The sequence below is a fragment of the Canis lupus genome, chromosome 6, assembly GCF_011100685.1.
Source record: "Canis lupus familiaris isolate Mischka breed German Shepherd chromosome 6, alternate assembly UU_Cfam_GSD_1.0, whole genome shotgun sequence".
Classification (NCBI taxonomy): Eukaryota; Metazoa; Chordata; class Mammalia; order Carnivora; family Canidae; genus Canis; species Canis lupus.
The window spans coordinates 398,165-415,025 of record NC_049227.1 but is presented as its reverse complement, the minus strand read 5'-3'; the positions used below and the strand labels follow the sequence as shown (position 1 = coordinate 415,025).

At 46.7% G+C, this 16,861-nt stretch overlaps 1 protein-coding gene across 9 annotated transcripts in view; it reads left to right on the top strand.

Annotated features, from left to right (window-relative positions):
• Positions 1-9,478, top strand: part of PSPH (phosphoserine phosphatase) — a 53,311-nt gene extending 43,833 nt beyond the window's left edge. For 7 of the 9 annotated variants that reach the window (XM_038538967.1, XM_038538966.1, XM_038538964.1 and 4 more), the window contains 5 exons: positions 3,535-3,693; positions 4,369-4,503; positions 4,970-5,115; positions 6,573-6,721; positions 9,006-9,478. In XM_038538967.1, coding sequence (XP_038394895.1) covers positions 3,554-3,693; positions 4,369-4,503; positions 4,970-5,115; positions 6,573-6,721; positions 9,006-9,113 — 678 coding nt within the window. In that variant the 5' untranslated portion in view covers positions 3,535-3,553 and the 3' untranslated portion in view covers positions 9,114-9,478. Of the gene's footprint in view, positions 1-1,955; positions 1,992-3,534; positions 3,694-4,368; positions 4,504-4,969; positions 5,116-6,572; positions 6,722-9,005 lie in introns of all 9 variants that reach the window. The other 2 variants (XM_038538969.1, XM_038538965.1) reach the window with 1 other exon arrangement.
• The last annotated feature ends 7,383 nt before the right edge of the window (positions 9,479-16,861 follow it).

The following is a 16,861-nucleotide window of genomic DNA, read 5'->3' as shown; positions in this document are numbered from 1 at the left end:
ACCAGGGGAGGGACAGACCTTAGAGGTAGTTGTAAAAGCTTTGGCGTTTACTCTTAATAAAATGAGGAGCTGTTGAAGGATTTTGAACTAGAAGTGTGACGTGATTTGTTTAGTAGCTTACAATGATTACTTTGTCGGTTATGTTGAGAACAGAAACGGGGGGGGGGGGGCTTTTAGGAGGCTGTTGGTACAGTCTTGGCAAGAAACTTTGGCAACTCAGGCTAGAGGGATAGACATGGATGGGGTGAGAAGTGGAGAAGTGGTCAGATTGTGCTTGGACTTTAAAGGTAGAAGCAACACAGTTTCCTGGATGATTGTTTTGGGACTGTCGAGGGAGAGAAAGAAGGCGCAAGATGGCAGTTTGGGGGCAAGAAGATCAGGAGTACAGTTTTAGGCATGTGTAGTTTGGGATGTTTATCAGATACCCAAGTGAGGTCAGGTCGGTGGTTGGAGTTGAGAGTTTGGGAGACAGGACTGGGCTCCAGTCTGTGTTGGGGGTCACTATCATAGAGGTGACATGTAAAGCCCCGAGCCTGTATGGCTCCATTGAGGGAGTGGGTATGGTCAGAGGAGACCAGGGGTGGACCGTGGGTCACTGCAACATTCAGAGAAGCAATCAGCAAAGGAGCTCAGTCGCTAAGAGGGGATGATGTGTGAACCTGGGAAATCGGTCCTCTGAGGTGAGGGATTGGCTTTAACAGGAGCATGACAGGGGTGGAAAGAGATTATAGATAATTAGTAGAATATGTATTTAGTATTCATGTATTTTTTAAAAGATTTATTTATTTGAGAGAGCGGGGAGGGGGTAGGGCAGAGAGATACTGTGCTGAGAGCAGAGCCGATGTGAGACTGGATCCTAGGACCCCCAGATCATGACCTGAGCTGCTTGACTGTCTGTGCCACTCTTGTATTCTTGTATTTTTAATAGTTTTCTGCTTAATAGAAACTTCATTCACATTGAGGCTGATGTTAGAGTTTAATACTCTGTTACCTTACTGGATGCATTAATTTGCCTCCTTTTCCCCTGTTTCTGTGGGTCTCCAGTGAAACTCCTGTTTCCCATTTGAAGCACTCTTTTGTAAGGGTTCCAAACAAGGGTCAGCAATTTTTCTGTCAAGGGCCAGATGGTGAATATTTTAGGCTGTGGGGGCCTCCGTCTCTGTTGCTGCTCCTTCCCATTGTTGTGTGAAGGCAGCTCTGGATGCATAAACCGGTGAGCGTGGCTGTGTTCTGCTGAAACTCTACTTATGGACACTGGATTTTGAAATTTATAGGTTTTGTGTGTCACAGAGTTTTATTCTATTGATTTTTTTCACAGTTATTTAAAATATAGAGGTGCCTAGGTGGCTCAGTTGGTGATCTCACCTCAGGTCTTGATCTCACCTCAGGTCTTCATCTCAGGGTTGTGAGTTCAAGCCCCGTGTTGGGCTCTGTGCTGGGTATGGTGCCTACTTGAAAAAAAGAAAATAAAGGGGTGCCTGGGTGGCTCAGATGATTAAGCATCTGCCTTGGCTTAGGTCATGATCTTTAGGTCCTAGGATCAAGCTCTGAGTTGGGCTCCTAGCTCAGTGGAGAGTCTGCTTCTCCCTTTCCCTCTGCCTCTCCCTCTGTTTGTGCTCTCTCTCAAAGGAATAAATAAGGGAGACCCAGTGGTGCAGCGGTTTAGTGCCGCCTGCAGCCCGGGGTGTGATCCTGGGGACCGGGGATCGAGTCCCGCATCAGGCTTCCTGCATGGAGCCTGTTTCTCCCTCTGCCTGTGTTTCTGCCTCTCTTTCTCTGAATAAATAAATAAATCTTAAAAAAAGAAATAAATAAAAAATCTTTAATAAATAAATAAAATAAATGAAATGTGAAAATTAGTCTTACTTCACAGGCTGTACAAAAACAGGTTGTAGTTGATTTGCCTACTGGCTATAGTTTGCCAGCCCTGCTGTAAAATGTTTTTTTCTCCTCAGGTCAACTTTGGCTTGGATCATTCTGCCAGACGCAAGGTTAGAAATCAGTTAGGAAGCAGGTTGGCCAGCTCCTTTGAGTCTGTTTTTAGCCGTTATCTGTTCTGTTCTTTTTTCTTTCTTTTCTTTTCTTTCTTTCTTTTCTTTTCTTTCTCCCTTCCCTTCCCTGGACTCGATCCAGGGACTCTGGGACCACGCCCCAAGTCAAAGCCAAAGGTGGCTCAACCGCTGAGCCACCCAGGCGTCTCAACCAGCATCTGTTCTAAATATAGGTTATTTGCATCATCTGTGTGGCCTCGTACATGACATATTTGATGAGAGGTGTAGGCAATTTTTAGGATCCCATTTACCCCTAATATTCTAGTCCAGTGATTTGCTTAAAAAACACAAAACTCTTGGGGGCACCTGGGTGGCTCCCTCAGTGAAGTGTCTGCCTTCGGCTCAGGGCATGATTCTCAGGTCCCGGGATGGAGCCCCACGTCGAGGTACCTGCTCCACAGGAAGCCTGCTTCTCCCTTTCTCTCTGCCCCTCTCCTAGCTTATGCTCTCTCTCTCAAATAAATAAATAAAATAAAAATATAAGATTCTGAAAATTCCTTTTTTTTTTTTTTAAGCTTCTTCAGCACTGTGGTCTCCAGTCCCTTCCTGTGAGCCTGACCTCCTCTTCTGTTTCCTTCCCAGGCCCCTGAGCTGACCCTTTCCATTTCTGCAGGCTCTGCCCTTAGCCCTCTTCTTTCCCTGCTCTCTCCACTGTGCTGACTTTCGTCAGGCCATACCCTCAATTATGGCCTCTGTATTGGTGACTAATCCATGTGCGGTTCAGATGCGGTTCAAGCTCTGACCTCTTCCACGGCAAAAAGCCTTTCAAGGTTTCCTGTTACCTGGATGGTATGATCCAAACTCCTCAGCCTGGCCCAGAGCCCCCCTTCGTGCACCGCCTGGCAGCTGGACTCCGTGGGGCAGCTTCCAGGATCTCATCCATCCTTCTGCTCCTTGCCTCTGCCACACCCTCCTCTCTGCATCATGGCCCTATCTTCTTGCCTCCACCTCCCTGCTCTCTCCTCCCTGCACACGCCCAACTGATACACTGCTGTTTGAGAACCCACTCAGGCCACTTAACCTTTCAAGGTTCTTTTTTTTTTTCTTTTTTATTTTTTACCCCTTCAAGGTTCAGTTCGAATGACTGTCCTTGGGAAGCCCTGTTTCAGGGCAAGGTTAAGCATTTTCTCTCTGTGCCCATAGTATCTTAGGCACATTTCCACTTCAGCACTTGCCTTATTGCTATTATTATTAGGTCAAAAATAGTTGAATATTGGTTGAACATCAGATACATTTATAAGCTAGTACCTTCATTAGAGTGATTCCTGGGAGAAGAGTTTGGCCCACCTCATCTTTGTCTCCTCAGAGCCTGACATTTAGAAGATGCTTACTTTTTGTTAAAAAATGAATAAATCCTTGAGTCCATGTTTATGTGGGATATGCTTGACTTTGATATGAATCAAAGTATATTGGCATTAGTAGGCAAAATTGGATCTTCTTGTGATGATGGGTCTTTAAATATATTTATCTTTTCTTGTTGTAGGAGGAAGATTCTTTCAAGGATGGTCTCCCATTCAGAATTGAGGAAGCTTTTCTGTTCAGCTGACGCAGTGTGCTTTGATGTTGATAGCACAGTCATCAGAGAAGAAGGAATTGATGAGCTAGCCAGATTCTGTGGAGTTGAGGATGCTGTGTCAGAAATGTAGGAACAGTATTCAGTCACTTTATGAAATGAGAAATAATTGCAAAACAGTGACATTTGGATGACAGGCAGGACCATAATTCCCCTATTTTTAGTCCCTGACTGCCGATCATGGGCAGTAAGCTTCTTTTATCACTTTGAGCCGAGTTGGGTAGTGTACATCATCCTGTCATCCATTTATGCAAATTCTCATGGCAAAAAAAAAAAATAGTTGCCTCTGACAAATAAATATGGATGACATGCTCTTAGTTTGGTCAGAGAAACGATGACCATAACCAACCAAAGAAGAATGACGGGGTAGGGGATCGTTAAGCACCCAGTGCTTTGTGACATGGCTAGTTTTGGTTCAGTCTCTCAGTTTCTGCCTGGGTGAGACTCCTCCCTCCTGCCTGCCCTCCCCATTGCTGCCTACAATCACCAGGTCATGGACCATTTCATGTTCAGCTGCATTTGATACAAGACATGGCCACATAATACTAATATGATTCTCAAGCAAACTTGCAGGAAGTTTATTCCCAGGCCTCAGTCCCATGGCATTGTAGCATGTCTGCTGTATGGTGGGGCTCTGGGTAGCACCTTCCTTGTGGGCAAATGTGGGGGGAGCTGGGGAGGTAAGGCCTGTGAACCAAAGGGTCATCTGACATGGCTAGCCTGATTGTTGGGTCTTCCTCCTAGGACCCGGCGAGCCATGGGTGGAGCAGTGCCTTTCAAGGCTGCCCTCACAGAGCGCTTAGCTCTGATCCAGCCCTCCAGGGAACAGGTGCAAAGGCTCATAGCAGAGCACCCCCCACACCTGACCCCTGGCATAAGGTAAGAGGAGCCCGGGTCTGGGTGCTGGCTGTCTGTCAGCACCTGTGTTTTGGGGCACATCCTCTGAAGAGTATCTCACCATTGCTCTAACAGCCCCTTCTGCCTGCTTCTTTGAGCTCTTCCCTGTGGTCCTGTCAGACTGGTTGGCCCCGCCCAAGTCATCTGCCCTTCTCCCTTCCCCCCTACTCCCTACGGAGAGCCCAAGCTTCCTCTTCATTTTGTGTTTCTAGGTTCATGGGCAGAATAGAGTTGTGGGATGGTTTCCTAAGCAATCCAACCCCACCTATTAATTTCTAAGTGCATTTTGAAAAACACACATACAACATAATTAACCAGGCAATAATACCTTGTCCAATGTATTTGGGCAAATGCTTCCAGGGGAAAAAATGTATTTTACTTTTCACATTTCATGTTTTTTCTTTTATATTAATCAGTGTTTTGGTGTTTTATATTTCTTTTTTTGCAGGGAGCTAGTAAGTCACCTGCAAGAGCGAAATGTTCAGGTTTTCCTAATATCTGGTGGCTTTAGGAGCATTGTAGAGCACGTTGCTTCAAAGCTCAATATCCCATCAACCAATGTATTTGCCAATAGGCTGAAGTTTTACTTTAATGGTAAGACTTTAATGGTATCATTTTCCCTTTCTGGTCAGTTTTAGTGTTCAATAAATAATGTAATGTGTGTTGGAATGCAACTGAAGCACGGCAGCCTCAGAGTTAAATATTGAGATGAAGGATTCTCTCTTTTTAAATTTAATTTAATTTATGTTACTTTATTTAAATTCAGTTAATTAATATATAGTATATTGTTAGTTTCAGGGGTAGAGTTCAGTGATTCATCAGTTGCCCAAACACCCAGTGCTTATAACATCAAGTGCCCTCCTTAATGCCCATCACCCAGTTACACCTCCCCATCTCCCCTCTCTCTCTAGTTTGTTTCCTAGAGTTGAGAATTTCTTATGGTTTGTCTATGATTTTGTCTTGTTTTATTTTTTCCACCCTTCCCCTATGATCCTCTGCTTTGTTTCTTAAATTCCACATATGACTGAGATCATATGAAGTTGTCTTTCTGTGATTGATTTATTTTGCTTAGCGTAATACCCTCTAGTTTTTGTTTTGTTTTGTTTTTTGTTCGAGATGAAGGATTCTCTTGACCGATGTCTTTTGCTCCTTGGTATGCTTTGCTCTGTAAAATAGACTTAGGCCATCATCTCTCCTGGTTTTAGTGTCCATATAATCCCTCTCTGTATATAAATGTCTGCATTTGATTCCTGGGTACCCAGGTGACTCATTTTTGTTACATGTCATATTTCAGGTTTTTGAGAGTTCTATGTATTTCAACCAGTTTAGGCTCAGGAAGGAGAGGTTGTTAGCAGCAAGTCGCTGCCTTTGAAGCGCCCCTGGCCCCTCTCTGGATCGTTGCAGAGCTGCAGCTGTTTTACTACCATCTCAGGAGGTCTCTAGTTATGGCAAGGGGTGGCTGACATCCTTAAAACTAAATATTAATTTAAAACATTTTAAATGTGTTGACAGAACATTTTTGAAGGGTCTACACGTAGGTAGAGCTCATAAAAAAATGTAGAGAGTGAGTGTGGTAATTGCTGTAAGAAAGAAAATTGATCACATGTAAGTTGGAATCTCCTCCTAGATGAAATAATATAGTAACTTTTTAAAAACCTTTAGTGTGTTATTGTTTCATGGTGTTCTGGCCCAGCAGCAGGCTTGAGAACTACGACTGTGACAGCTTAGAGGACAAAACTGATCGGCCTCATGGTGTTTAAGCCCTAAAGGAGCAAACGCAGAGAGAGGTGCCTGCCTTTATAAAGCCATGCTTGTTATGCGGAGGAATAGGTGTGGGAGTCCAGGCTGTGTCACTTTACTGAGGCCATTTTTAGCCTTCTTGGTGACATTTAAGGGAGGGTATCATCTGTGCACAAAGCTGGCCCTACTGATATAATTCTGCGATCACTGACCTTGTTTTTGTTTTGTTTTGTTTTGTTTGTTTTTTGTGATTGCGATGAGTTTTATTTATTTATTTTTTTCACTGACACTGTTTTTACTGCTCTTTTAAGGTGAATATGCAGGTTTTGATGAGATGCAGCCAACAGCTGAATCTGGTGGGAAAGGAAAAGTTATTAAGCTTTTAAAGGAAAAATTTCAATTTAAGAAAATAGTCATGATTGGAGATGGAGCCACAGACATGGAAGCCTGCCCTCCTGCTGTATGTATCAAGTGTGCTAGTTTTTTTCTGGTTGTATTTTTGTTTTAGATGGCTGAGTAAGAAATCCATAAGATTGGTGAGAGGAAAATAAGAACATACTAGGTATCATGGTAACAAACCAAAACAAATGAAACAACTCAATATCGATATGTCAACTGACTTCTTGCAAATCTAAGGAAGAAAACCTTTTAGCGACCCTGTTCTCGCAACATGGCTGCTACCTCTTGGCCCAAGTGTTGGCTCCAGGTTTGGCTTCATCTCCCCCAATAATTCCAGATAATAATACAGCCCTTAATACTGTAACCAAAATGTTAATGTCTCTTTATATTTGATACACTATTTCTTCATACATTACCCTCTCCTTTGTACTGATTAGGGAACTGAGGCTCATAGAGGTTTAATAATGTACCTGTGTTAAACTATTTTATTCTGGGATGCCTGGTGGCTCAGTGGTTGAGCTCCTGTCTTTGGCTCAAGGCGTGATCCTGGGGTCCTGGGATCAAGTCCCATGTCGGGCTCCCTGCAGGGAGCCTGCTTCTCCCTCTGCCTGTGTCTCTGCCCCTGTCTGAGTCTCTCATGAATAAATAAGTAAAATCTTTAAAAAAATAAATAAAGCATTTTATTCTTCTGAATAAATGCCGTTTTCTGAAACTAGCAGGAAACACATACTGGATAGCTCGTGTCCTGAATATCCTGTGTGTCCTTTTCATGTAGGACTTTGCCCTTATCGTGTCATTCTAAATGAAGAAAACTTGAACCAAATATAGTGGTGAACTTTTTATTACCTACTTTCCTGAAATCTAAAAATAGTTTTCTCTGAATGATTAACCTAAAGGGGTTAAAGAATTTTGGATCCTTTTAGCTGACTTGAGTCAATTCAAGATGAGACATCTTTAGAGGATTCACAGCCACCACGGGGTTGACTAAGTCATAGATGCTGGGCTGGTTTAGGGAGGAGTGTGTAGAAGTAAAGGGTACAGAGTTCTGTCAGGGAGCTCCTAATCCTGACATCGAGAAATGACAAAATCAGACATTCCAGAGGACCCTGCCAGTCATCAGAGGGTGACGTGGCCCGACTGAACCAAGAGCGAGGGTGCACATGCTGTGTGAAGTCCTCAGAGGTGGAGGGTTGGCCGCCATCACCTGAAGCCCTGGCCGGACCGAGGAAGTGTCCAGAGGCAGGGAGGCAGCAGAGAACAGTGTCCTAGGCACAGACCTGGGCGGTCAGCTGGCAGGAGCCGCATATACAGGCTTTCTCTTCAGCAGCTGTGGAAGACTTGACGCATCAGGCACTGTGGTGTTGCCGTCAGGTCCTGGGAAGCCTTGGGAGGCTTCTGGACAGAGAAGGAATGAGTCAGTGTGTCAGGACAGCCAAGCTGGGGCTGGCATGCAGAAAGGGCTGCCACATGGCAGGAAGCTCAGTGAGGGGGCTAAATTTAACTGGAAGGTAAGAATCTCATTACTTTTGCCCAGCCCCCCCCCCCCGCCCCGCCTTGTGTAGTTTGAAAAAAAAGTGAAGATGCAAGTAAAAGATTTTTGAATTTCCAAATTACGTCTGTTGTACCTATATCCTGGCAGAAAAAGAGAAAAAAAACATTTTAAAAGATCACTGACAACAGGAAGGTATCACTTGGTAGAAATTAAGGAAACAAAAAAAAAAAAAAAAAAAATTAAGGAAACAAGGTCATTAGTTGAAACCTTAAATAATCTTGATGATGGAAAGTAGGGGGCAGCCAGCAGACCCTGGGCTGTTGTCTTGTCTCCTTCAGCCCAGGACAATCCACGCCCTGGGAGGGAGGACTGTTGGGTTCACACAGGGTGCCTGTCAGGAAGTGCCTGCTCTGGTCCTGGTTGAGGCCCCAGGGGCCCTCAGCTGTACCCCAGGCTTCTCTTCCACCTGCCCTCTTCAAGATTGCCTGGCTTGGCTGTAGCTGCCTCCAGTGTAGAACTCAGATGGTTGCCACCTGATGTGATTTTATCTTTCTAAACAGTTGTATTGGTTTTAAGAGGGCTTAACTTCTCCATGAAGCTTGCAGTGTCCCCTGGCCTGGATGGGGTGCAGTGCACGGACTCATTCATTCTTGGGACACTGGAGCCAGGGAGGCTCCCAGGGCGCTGGGGAGGCTTCCCCTCCAGGCTGGGCTCCACTTAACACAGTTTCTTTTTTCAAACAACTCTTACTGTCCCAGGCTGCTGCTGTTTCCTCCCCCTCTCCTTCCTCCTCCTTGTCCTCCTCCTCTTCTTCTTTTTAAAAGTCTTTCCTTTTTTTTTTTCACTTTCTTAGGATGTTTTCATTGGATTTGGAGGAAATGTGATCAGACAACAAGTAAAAGACAACGCAGAATGGTACATCACTGATTTTGTAGAGCTTTTGGGAGAACTGGAAGAGTAATACCAATTTTTATATGGTTCATTTTTTCAGGTTAATTTTTAAAAGTCACAGAGTTTGATACTGTTTGCTTACAATTGCCTATTACAACTTAATGTATAGATTTGGTATTGATTATCTGTACTTCCAAGTAAACTATGGAAAATCACTTTAACTGCAGTCCCAGTATTATTATGACCATTAATTACCTGGACAGTTTTATAATCAGAATTCTTTATGTATTTTCCTAGTGATATTTTATTTGAGACTTTTTAAAGGAGGATAGTAAATTAAACACCTTTCCTATTGGAAATATGGGTTAGGCAGCTTTAAGTGAATATTGGTTTTCCTTTGATAGGTAAATAAAAGTTTATCCATTTATCAGCACAGATTGGTGGCATTGTCAATTCTGGCTATCATGCGTTTCAAGTACGTTCAATGTTTGAATAGAAACAACCTCCAGAAAAGGGAACCCTCTTACACTGTTGGTGGGAATGTGAACTGGTGCAGCCACTCTGGAAAACTGTGTGGAGGTTCCTCAAAGAGTTAAAAATAGACCTGCCCTACGCCCCAGCAATTGCACTGCTGGGGATTTACCCCAAAGATACAGATGCAGTGAAACGCCGGGACACCTGCACCCCGATGTTCATAGCAGCAATGGCCACAATAGCCAAACTGTGGAAGCAGCCTCGGTGTCCATCGAAAGATGAATGGATAAAGAAGATGTGGTTCATGTATACAATGGGATATTACTCAGCCATTAGAAACGACAAATACCCAGCATTTGCTTCGACGTGGATGGAACTGGAGGGTATTATGCTGAGTGAAGTAAGTCAATCGGAGAAGGACAAACACTATATTGTCTCATTCATTTGGGGAATATAAATAATAGTGAAACGGAATAGAAAGGAAGGGAGAAATGTGTGGGAAATATCAGAAAGGGAGACAGAGGAATCCCTGGGTGGCACAGCGGTTTGGCACCTGTCTTTGGCCCAGGGTGCGATCCTGGAGACCCAGGATCGAATCCCACGTCGGGCTCCTGGTGCATGGAGCCTGCTTCTCCTTCTGCCTATGTCTCTGCCTCTCTCTCTCTGTGTGACTATCATAAATAATAAATAAAAATTTTTAAAAACTTATAAAAAAAAAAAAGGGAGACAGAACATAAAGACTCCTAACTCTGGGAAACAAACTAGGGGTGGTGGAAGGGGAGGAGGGCAGGGGGTGGGTGTGACTGGGTGACGGGCACTGAAGGGGGCACTTGAAGGGATGAGCACTGGGTGTTATTCTCTATGTTGGCAAATTGATCACCAATAAAAAATAAATTTATTATTAAAAAAATAAAAAAAGAAACAACCTCCAGGCAAGGAACCACCACTCGTGCTTGTCACCACTCGGCCTACCAACCCTTGCCCTGGGCCAGAGGGGTGGATGTGCTTTAGTAGCTCTTGGAGCTACTAAATTTGTAGCTCCAATTTGTCATGTTGGTAATGTTAAAAAAAAAAAAAAAGGCTTTAAAAAATGGAGCCTTAAATAAAAGTAGTGACATTATAAAAAGGGTATTTGATAATCACATGAAATAAAAGAACTAAAAACACATTTTACTCATCCCAAATAAGTTTTGCCTTAAATGAATTAAGAAATACCTCCTCATTGGGATGCCCCAGTAGCTCAGGGGTTGAGCGTCTGCCTGTGACTCGGGGTGGGATCCCAGAATCCAGGATCGAGTCCCTAGTCAGGATCCCTGTGAGGAGCCTGCTTGCTTCTCCCTCTGCCTATGTCTCTGCCTCTTTCTCCCTGTTTCTCATGAATAAATAAATAAAATCTTAAAAAAAAAGAAAAAGAAAGAAATACCTCCTCATAGCCTACATGAACCATTCTTTCTTAACAGATCACTTGGAAAGACCTGAAAGCCAGGTTTGTGTTTATTCTCTGCAGTGCCAAGAAAGAGAAATTTCAGAACATGCTTTGAAAGTATGCAGTTATATACACTCCCTGGTAGAAAAGTAGGGGGGAGAGGGTAAAGCACAGGTTTAGAGAGAGGCAGGCAGTAGATAATTAAGTGGAAGAGGCTACAGGATTTAATGTAGGAAATTATTTGAAAAATTCATAATTTAACCAAATAATCAAATTTGGCCAAATAATCAGGTAGTTATTTAGTCAAATAAATGAGATGAATCAGATTCCCTTCCAAATCCAAGTTGCAGTAGGAGAAGCATGACCTCGGTTTGGCAACATTGAAATGAGCCTCCCAAAAACAAGGCAGTTGTTTCGCAATCGTGCATCCTGGCCGGCAGCTCCCCCGGAAGCTGTTCTGGGGCATTTGTACTTTCCGCTGGGCCAAGCTCTGGCAGGAGCAGGCGTGCCAGGTCCGCTGCGAGCTGCGAGCTGCCAGGCCCCAGGCCGCGCCTTCCACAGTCAGTGGCCGGAGCCGCTGTGCGCACCGCGTCTGGCTCGGAGGCACCCGCCGGGCTGAGAAATCGTGCGCCGCACGGACCTTCCGCGCCGCCGCAGCGCCCTCGGGCCCACGGGCCGCCCCGCTCCCGGCGCACTGCTCAGCAGCCGCGCACCGTCCCCTGCCTGGTGGGTTGCGGTGAGTCTGACATGACGCCGGAACAGCCGGCCTCTTCCGCGCTTTTCCAGCTCTGGACCCGCGGCAAACAGCCCTGGCTCCCCGGGGCTGCGTGCGGGAGTCGAGAGCGCTGGCGCTGTGACGCCGCCTCCCGTCCCCGTGGCGCCGCCTCCCGTCCCCGTGACTCCGCCTCCCGTCCCCGTGGCGCCGCCTCCCGTCCCCGTGGCGCCGCCTCCCGTCCCCGTGACTCCGCCTCCCGTCCCCGTGGCGCCGCCTCCCGTCCCCGTGACTCCGCCTCCCGTCCCCGTGGCGCCGCCTCCCGTCCCCGTGACTCCGCCTCCCGTCCCCGTGGCACCGCCTCCCGTCCCCGTGACTCCGCCTCCCGTCCCCGTGGCGCCGCCTCCCGTCCCCGTGACACCGCCTCCCGTCCCCGTGGCGCCGCCTCCCGTCCCCGTGGCGCCGCCTCCCGTCCCCGTGACCCCGCCTCCCGTCCCCGTGGCACCGCCTCCCGTCCCCGTGACTCCGCCTCCCGTCCCCGTGGCGCCGCCTCCCGTCCCCGTGGCACCGCCTCCCGTCCCCGTGACTCCGCCTCCCGTCCCCGTGGCGCCGCCTCCCGTCCCCGTGACACCGCCTCCCGTCCCCGTGACTCCGCCTCCCGTCCCCGTGGCGCCGCCTCCCGTCCCCGTGACTCCGCCTCCCGTCCCCGTGGCGCCGCCTCCCGTCCCCGTGACTCCGCCTCCCGTCCCCGTGGCGCCGCCTCCCGTCCCCGTGGCGCCGCCTCCCGTCCCCGTGACTCCGCCTCCCGTCCCCGTGGCGCCGCCTCCCGTCCCCGTGGCGCCGCCTCCCGTCCCCGTGACCCCGCCTCCCGTCCCCGTGGCACCGCCTCCCGTCCCCGTGACTCCGCCTCCCGTCCCCGTGGCGCCGCCTCCCGTCCCCGTGGCGCCGCCTCCCGTCCCCGTGACTCCGCCTCCCGTCCCCGTGGCGCCGCCTCCCGTCCCCGTGACACCGCCTCCCGTCCCCGTGACTCCGCCTCCCGTCCCCGTGGCGCCGCCTCCCGTCCTTGTGACGCCGCCTCCCGTCCCCGTGGCGCCGCCTCCCGTCCCCGTGACTCCGCCTCCCGTCCCCGTGGCGCCGTTCTTCATTCCGATCGCGCACACCACTTACGTAAACCAAAAGTCAAGAATTGAAATTGTTGATGGCATTAAATTGAAACAGGAGGCGTCCCTCAAAGCTTTTCTGTGCTCATGGGCCTCCTCTCGTGCTCACAGCCCTGCTCTGGTTCCCTGCTTTGCTGTTTCTCTCTTTTCCGGAGACGCTGCTTCTCCGTGACCTCTAGGCCCCGTCGGCCTGGCGCGCCAAGGGAGGTCCCAGGGTTCCAGCCGTCAGCCTCAGTAGGTGTGGCCACAGGGATGACCCCGAACTGCTGTGAGCAGGTTCAGAAGACCTGGGCAGTGATCTGACCATGAGTCACCGCGCTCACAGTCCTTTTCCAACACGTTTTTGCATGTGTCCTCATGTGATTCTCACAACCCTGGGGTCAGTCGTATAGATATCGCTGTTAAACAGACGGCAGTGGGCTCACAAAAGTTAATGACTGCTACAAGGTCACATTCGGAGCAGGAGCTCGGGCCAGTGATTTCCACGGCAGGCGTCATCTTATGCGTTACTAAGGGAGTTAACGATTTACTGGGGCCGGGAGAGTCTATGCAAGCTAACACTTAACACTTTGATCACAAGTGTTGATGTGTATTGATACAGTAGATGAGTTTTATTCCCGAGAATGGAAGACCTGTTTTATGAAATATTCAGGTGGTGTCATTTGTAATGGTCACTGAACTCTGCAAAAAGTACTAGTTTTAGTACTAGTTAGTACCAGTTAATAGAGGACCGTTCAGTACTTTGCTGATCAGTTTTCAACTCTGAACATACTTTGATGTATGCTTATTGTTTTCCTTTTGAATTTTTTTACTTGTGAGCTTACCTAGGCATATCATCTTAATTTCCAAGGATTGCTAGAGTTTGCATCAAAATAGTATGAATTAAAAAAAAAAAAAGTATGAATAAAGACACTGCCCTACTGTCTGAGAGCTCATGTATTTTCCAGTTGGAACTGCCGGACTCCACACTTCCTCTTTTCCCATCTTCCCTTTCTCCCTCTCCATTTATTTCCCCCTCCCTTCCTTCTATGCATTCATCAAGCACATTTTTGAACATCTGTGTCCTGGCCAGAAACTGAAGGCATAAAGTTAATAAATATAATGTGAACTGAAGAAAAGGCCTTTTGACAAGCAGCCATGAGAATATGGGGTAAAGAAGTGGGTTCTTTCAAGTGCTGGTCTGGAGTAGGGCAAAGTGTAGGTTCTAGAGGGCTTTCAAAAGAGAAGGGATGGTGTCACATGAATGATAAAAATGAGTTGGCTCGTGCAAGTAATATTCATCAGACTTACACCCAGCAAATGGAAAATGAGTTTGGAAGTTTTGAATATTCCCAATGAAAATTCATAGTGAGACCAAATAATACAATTTGTTCTTCTAAGGGGGGGGGGGCTAATAAAAAGATTTGACAAATTGGGCAGAACTGGTAAAATAAAGTGATTATTTGATAAATTAAGTGTAATGAGAGAATGTTTTTGTAAGTCACCAAGAGACCGCCATGTCACTAAATTAGTGGCCAGTCTTCTGAGGTCACCTAACGCCATCTTGCGGCAGCATTGACACGGGTGACCCCATCCTTGATGGACTTCGTTCACTTAGTGCTCATGACATCCCACTTCTGTGAGCTTTTTCCTGTTTCCACGGTGGTTTTTCACTCTCTTCCTGGTTCCTCCTTACCCTGGCCCTCTTCTCTATCTACACTCACTCTCCTAACACCTTAAATTCTGTATGCAGACAATTCATAAATGCCCATCTCCAGGTGAGACTGTGCTTCTGACCTGCAGAATCCACACGTGCCTACCTGCCTACCACGTGAATATCTCAAATTCAACAAAACATTCCTGATCTTCACTTCCTCAAATCTGTTGCACCGACTCCACCTACAGCCTTCCCCTCTCCAGTGTGGAGGCCAAAACTTGGGCCACTTGATTTTTCTCTTTCATTCGCACTCCACAGTTAATCATTCAGGAAATTATCTCGACTCCGCTGTCAAGATATATTTAGAATTTCACCATTCTCCCTATTCCCACTGCCATCCCTTGTCCAAGCCACCATTTAAAAGGTAAGTCAGGGCACCTGGGTGGTTAGTCAATTAAAGAATCTGCCTTCGGCTCAGGTCATAGTCATAGGGTCCTGGGTTCGATCCCCACGTCGGGCGCCCTGCTCAGTGTGGAGTCTGCTTCTCCCTCTAACCCTCCCCCATGCTTGTGCTCTCTCGCTCTCTCAAATAAATTAAATGAAATGAAATGTAAATCAGATCATGCCCTTCCTTTGCTCAAAACCTTCTAATGGATCCCATCTCACAGTAAAAGTCAAAGTCCTTCCAGTGGCCTCTAGCACCCTCCTGATCCAGCCCATGATCTCTGTCTTCTCCCACCCAGTCCTCCCTCTGTGTTTCAGGTGATGGTATTCATACTGCTCCCATGCATGCCAGGCATGACCCTGCCTTGGGACCTCTGCTATAGCCCTTCCCCCAGCATGAAGGGATTCCCTTCCAAACCCTGGCTAACGTTTTTGCTTAAATCTCAGCTTTTCAGTGAGGCCAACTCTGACCAGACATATTTAATACTGTATACTGCCTCTCCCAGCTGCCCTTAAGATACCTGACCGGTTACCCTGTTCTACCTTCCCCCACTAGAGCATCTGTCAATTTCTACCATATCATGTAACTTACAGTAGTCTGTATTTTAACTGCCAGTCTCTTCTCATGACTGTAAACTTCACAAAGGCAGAGATTATGTTTTGTTCGTGATGTTATTCTCTGTGTCTGACTTTGGCACATAACAGAAACTCAATATTTGTTAAGTTAAAGGAAGACTAAAGCCTAGCGTGAGGCAGACTGCTTTGTGAAATCCAAGACTTAATTAGGACAAAAATTCCTCTTCCTAGAGTCGGGTATATTCTGAAATAGCCTCGTTTTACAGTTGGTTCGTTGCTCTGTGCTTTTCTGAACAGAAAGCTCCTTTAAAAAAGCAACACAGAAGAGAAAAGCAAAGTTTCAAAAAGAAAATGTCATTTTTTAAAAAATTTTTATTTATTTATGATAGTCACACACACAGAGAGAGAGGCAGAGACATAGGCAGAGGGAGAAGCAGGCTCCATGCACCGAGAGCCCGACGTGGGATTCGATCCCAGGTCTCCAGTATCGCGCCCTGGGCCAAAGGCAGGCGCTAAACCGCTGCGCCACCCAGGGATCCCAGAAAATGTCATTCTTAAATATTCTATTTGGCATCCAGACATCCTGGTGCTCACCAGATACTGAATGGCTTCTAGATGAGGGTTTGGGTAGATAATACAATTTGGAGAGCCTCATCTAACTCATCTAACAACTGTGAGCTCAGTTAATTGATGGTTAATTTTATATGTCTTGACTGCTCTAAGGGATGTCCAGATAGCTGGTAACACATCTCTGGGTCTATGAGGGGTGTTTCTGGAAGATTAGCATTTGATTCAACAGAATGAGTAAACAGATCCATTCTCATCAGTAGGTGAGCATCGTCTAATCCTTTGGGGGCCCAAGTGGAACAGGGCAAAGGGTAAATGCACTCTCTCTGATGGAGCTGGGATGTTCATCTTCTGTTTGCAGACACTGGAGCTCCTCATTCTGGGCCTCTGGCCTTGCATTGGGGTTAAACCATCAGCTCTCCTGATTCTCAGGCCTTTGGACTTGGGACAGAATTATACCATTGGTTTTCTTGGTTCTCTAGCTGGCAAATGGCAGATTCTGGGACTTCTTGGCTTCCCAAACCACATGAGCCAATTTCAGCAAGTCTCTTCTTATGTTTATCTGTATCTAGATATCCTATTGGTTCTTTTTCCCTGGAGAACCCTAATACTCCAGTGAATGATAGAAAATTCCAGACTTCTGCAGGGTTCACTTCAAGTCCACATAATTTGAAGTGAAAATTCCCTCTGTTCCTAGTTTTTTTCCAGTGCTGAATAAGATCACCAGTAAAGGTAATTTGCTAAGAATACTAACTCTACCATTTTTCTTTACATAGTTTAGAAAGCATTTTCACATAAACAGTTCTTTCATTCACATCCTACA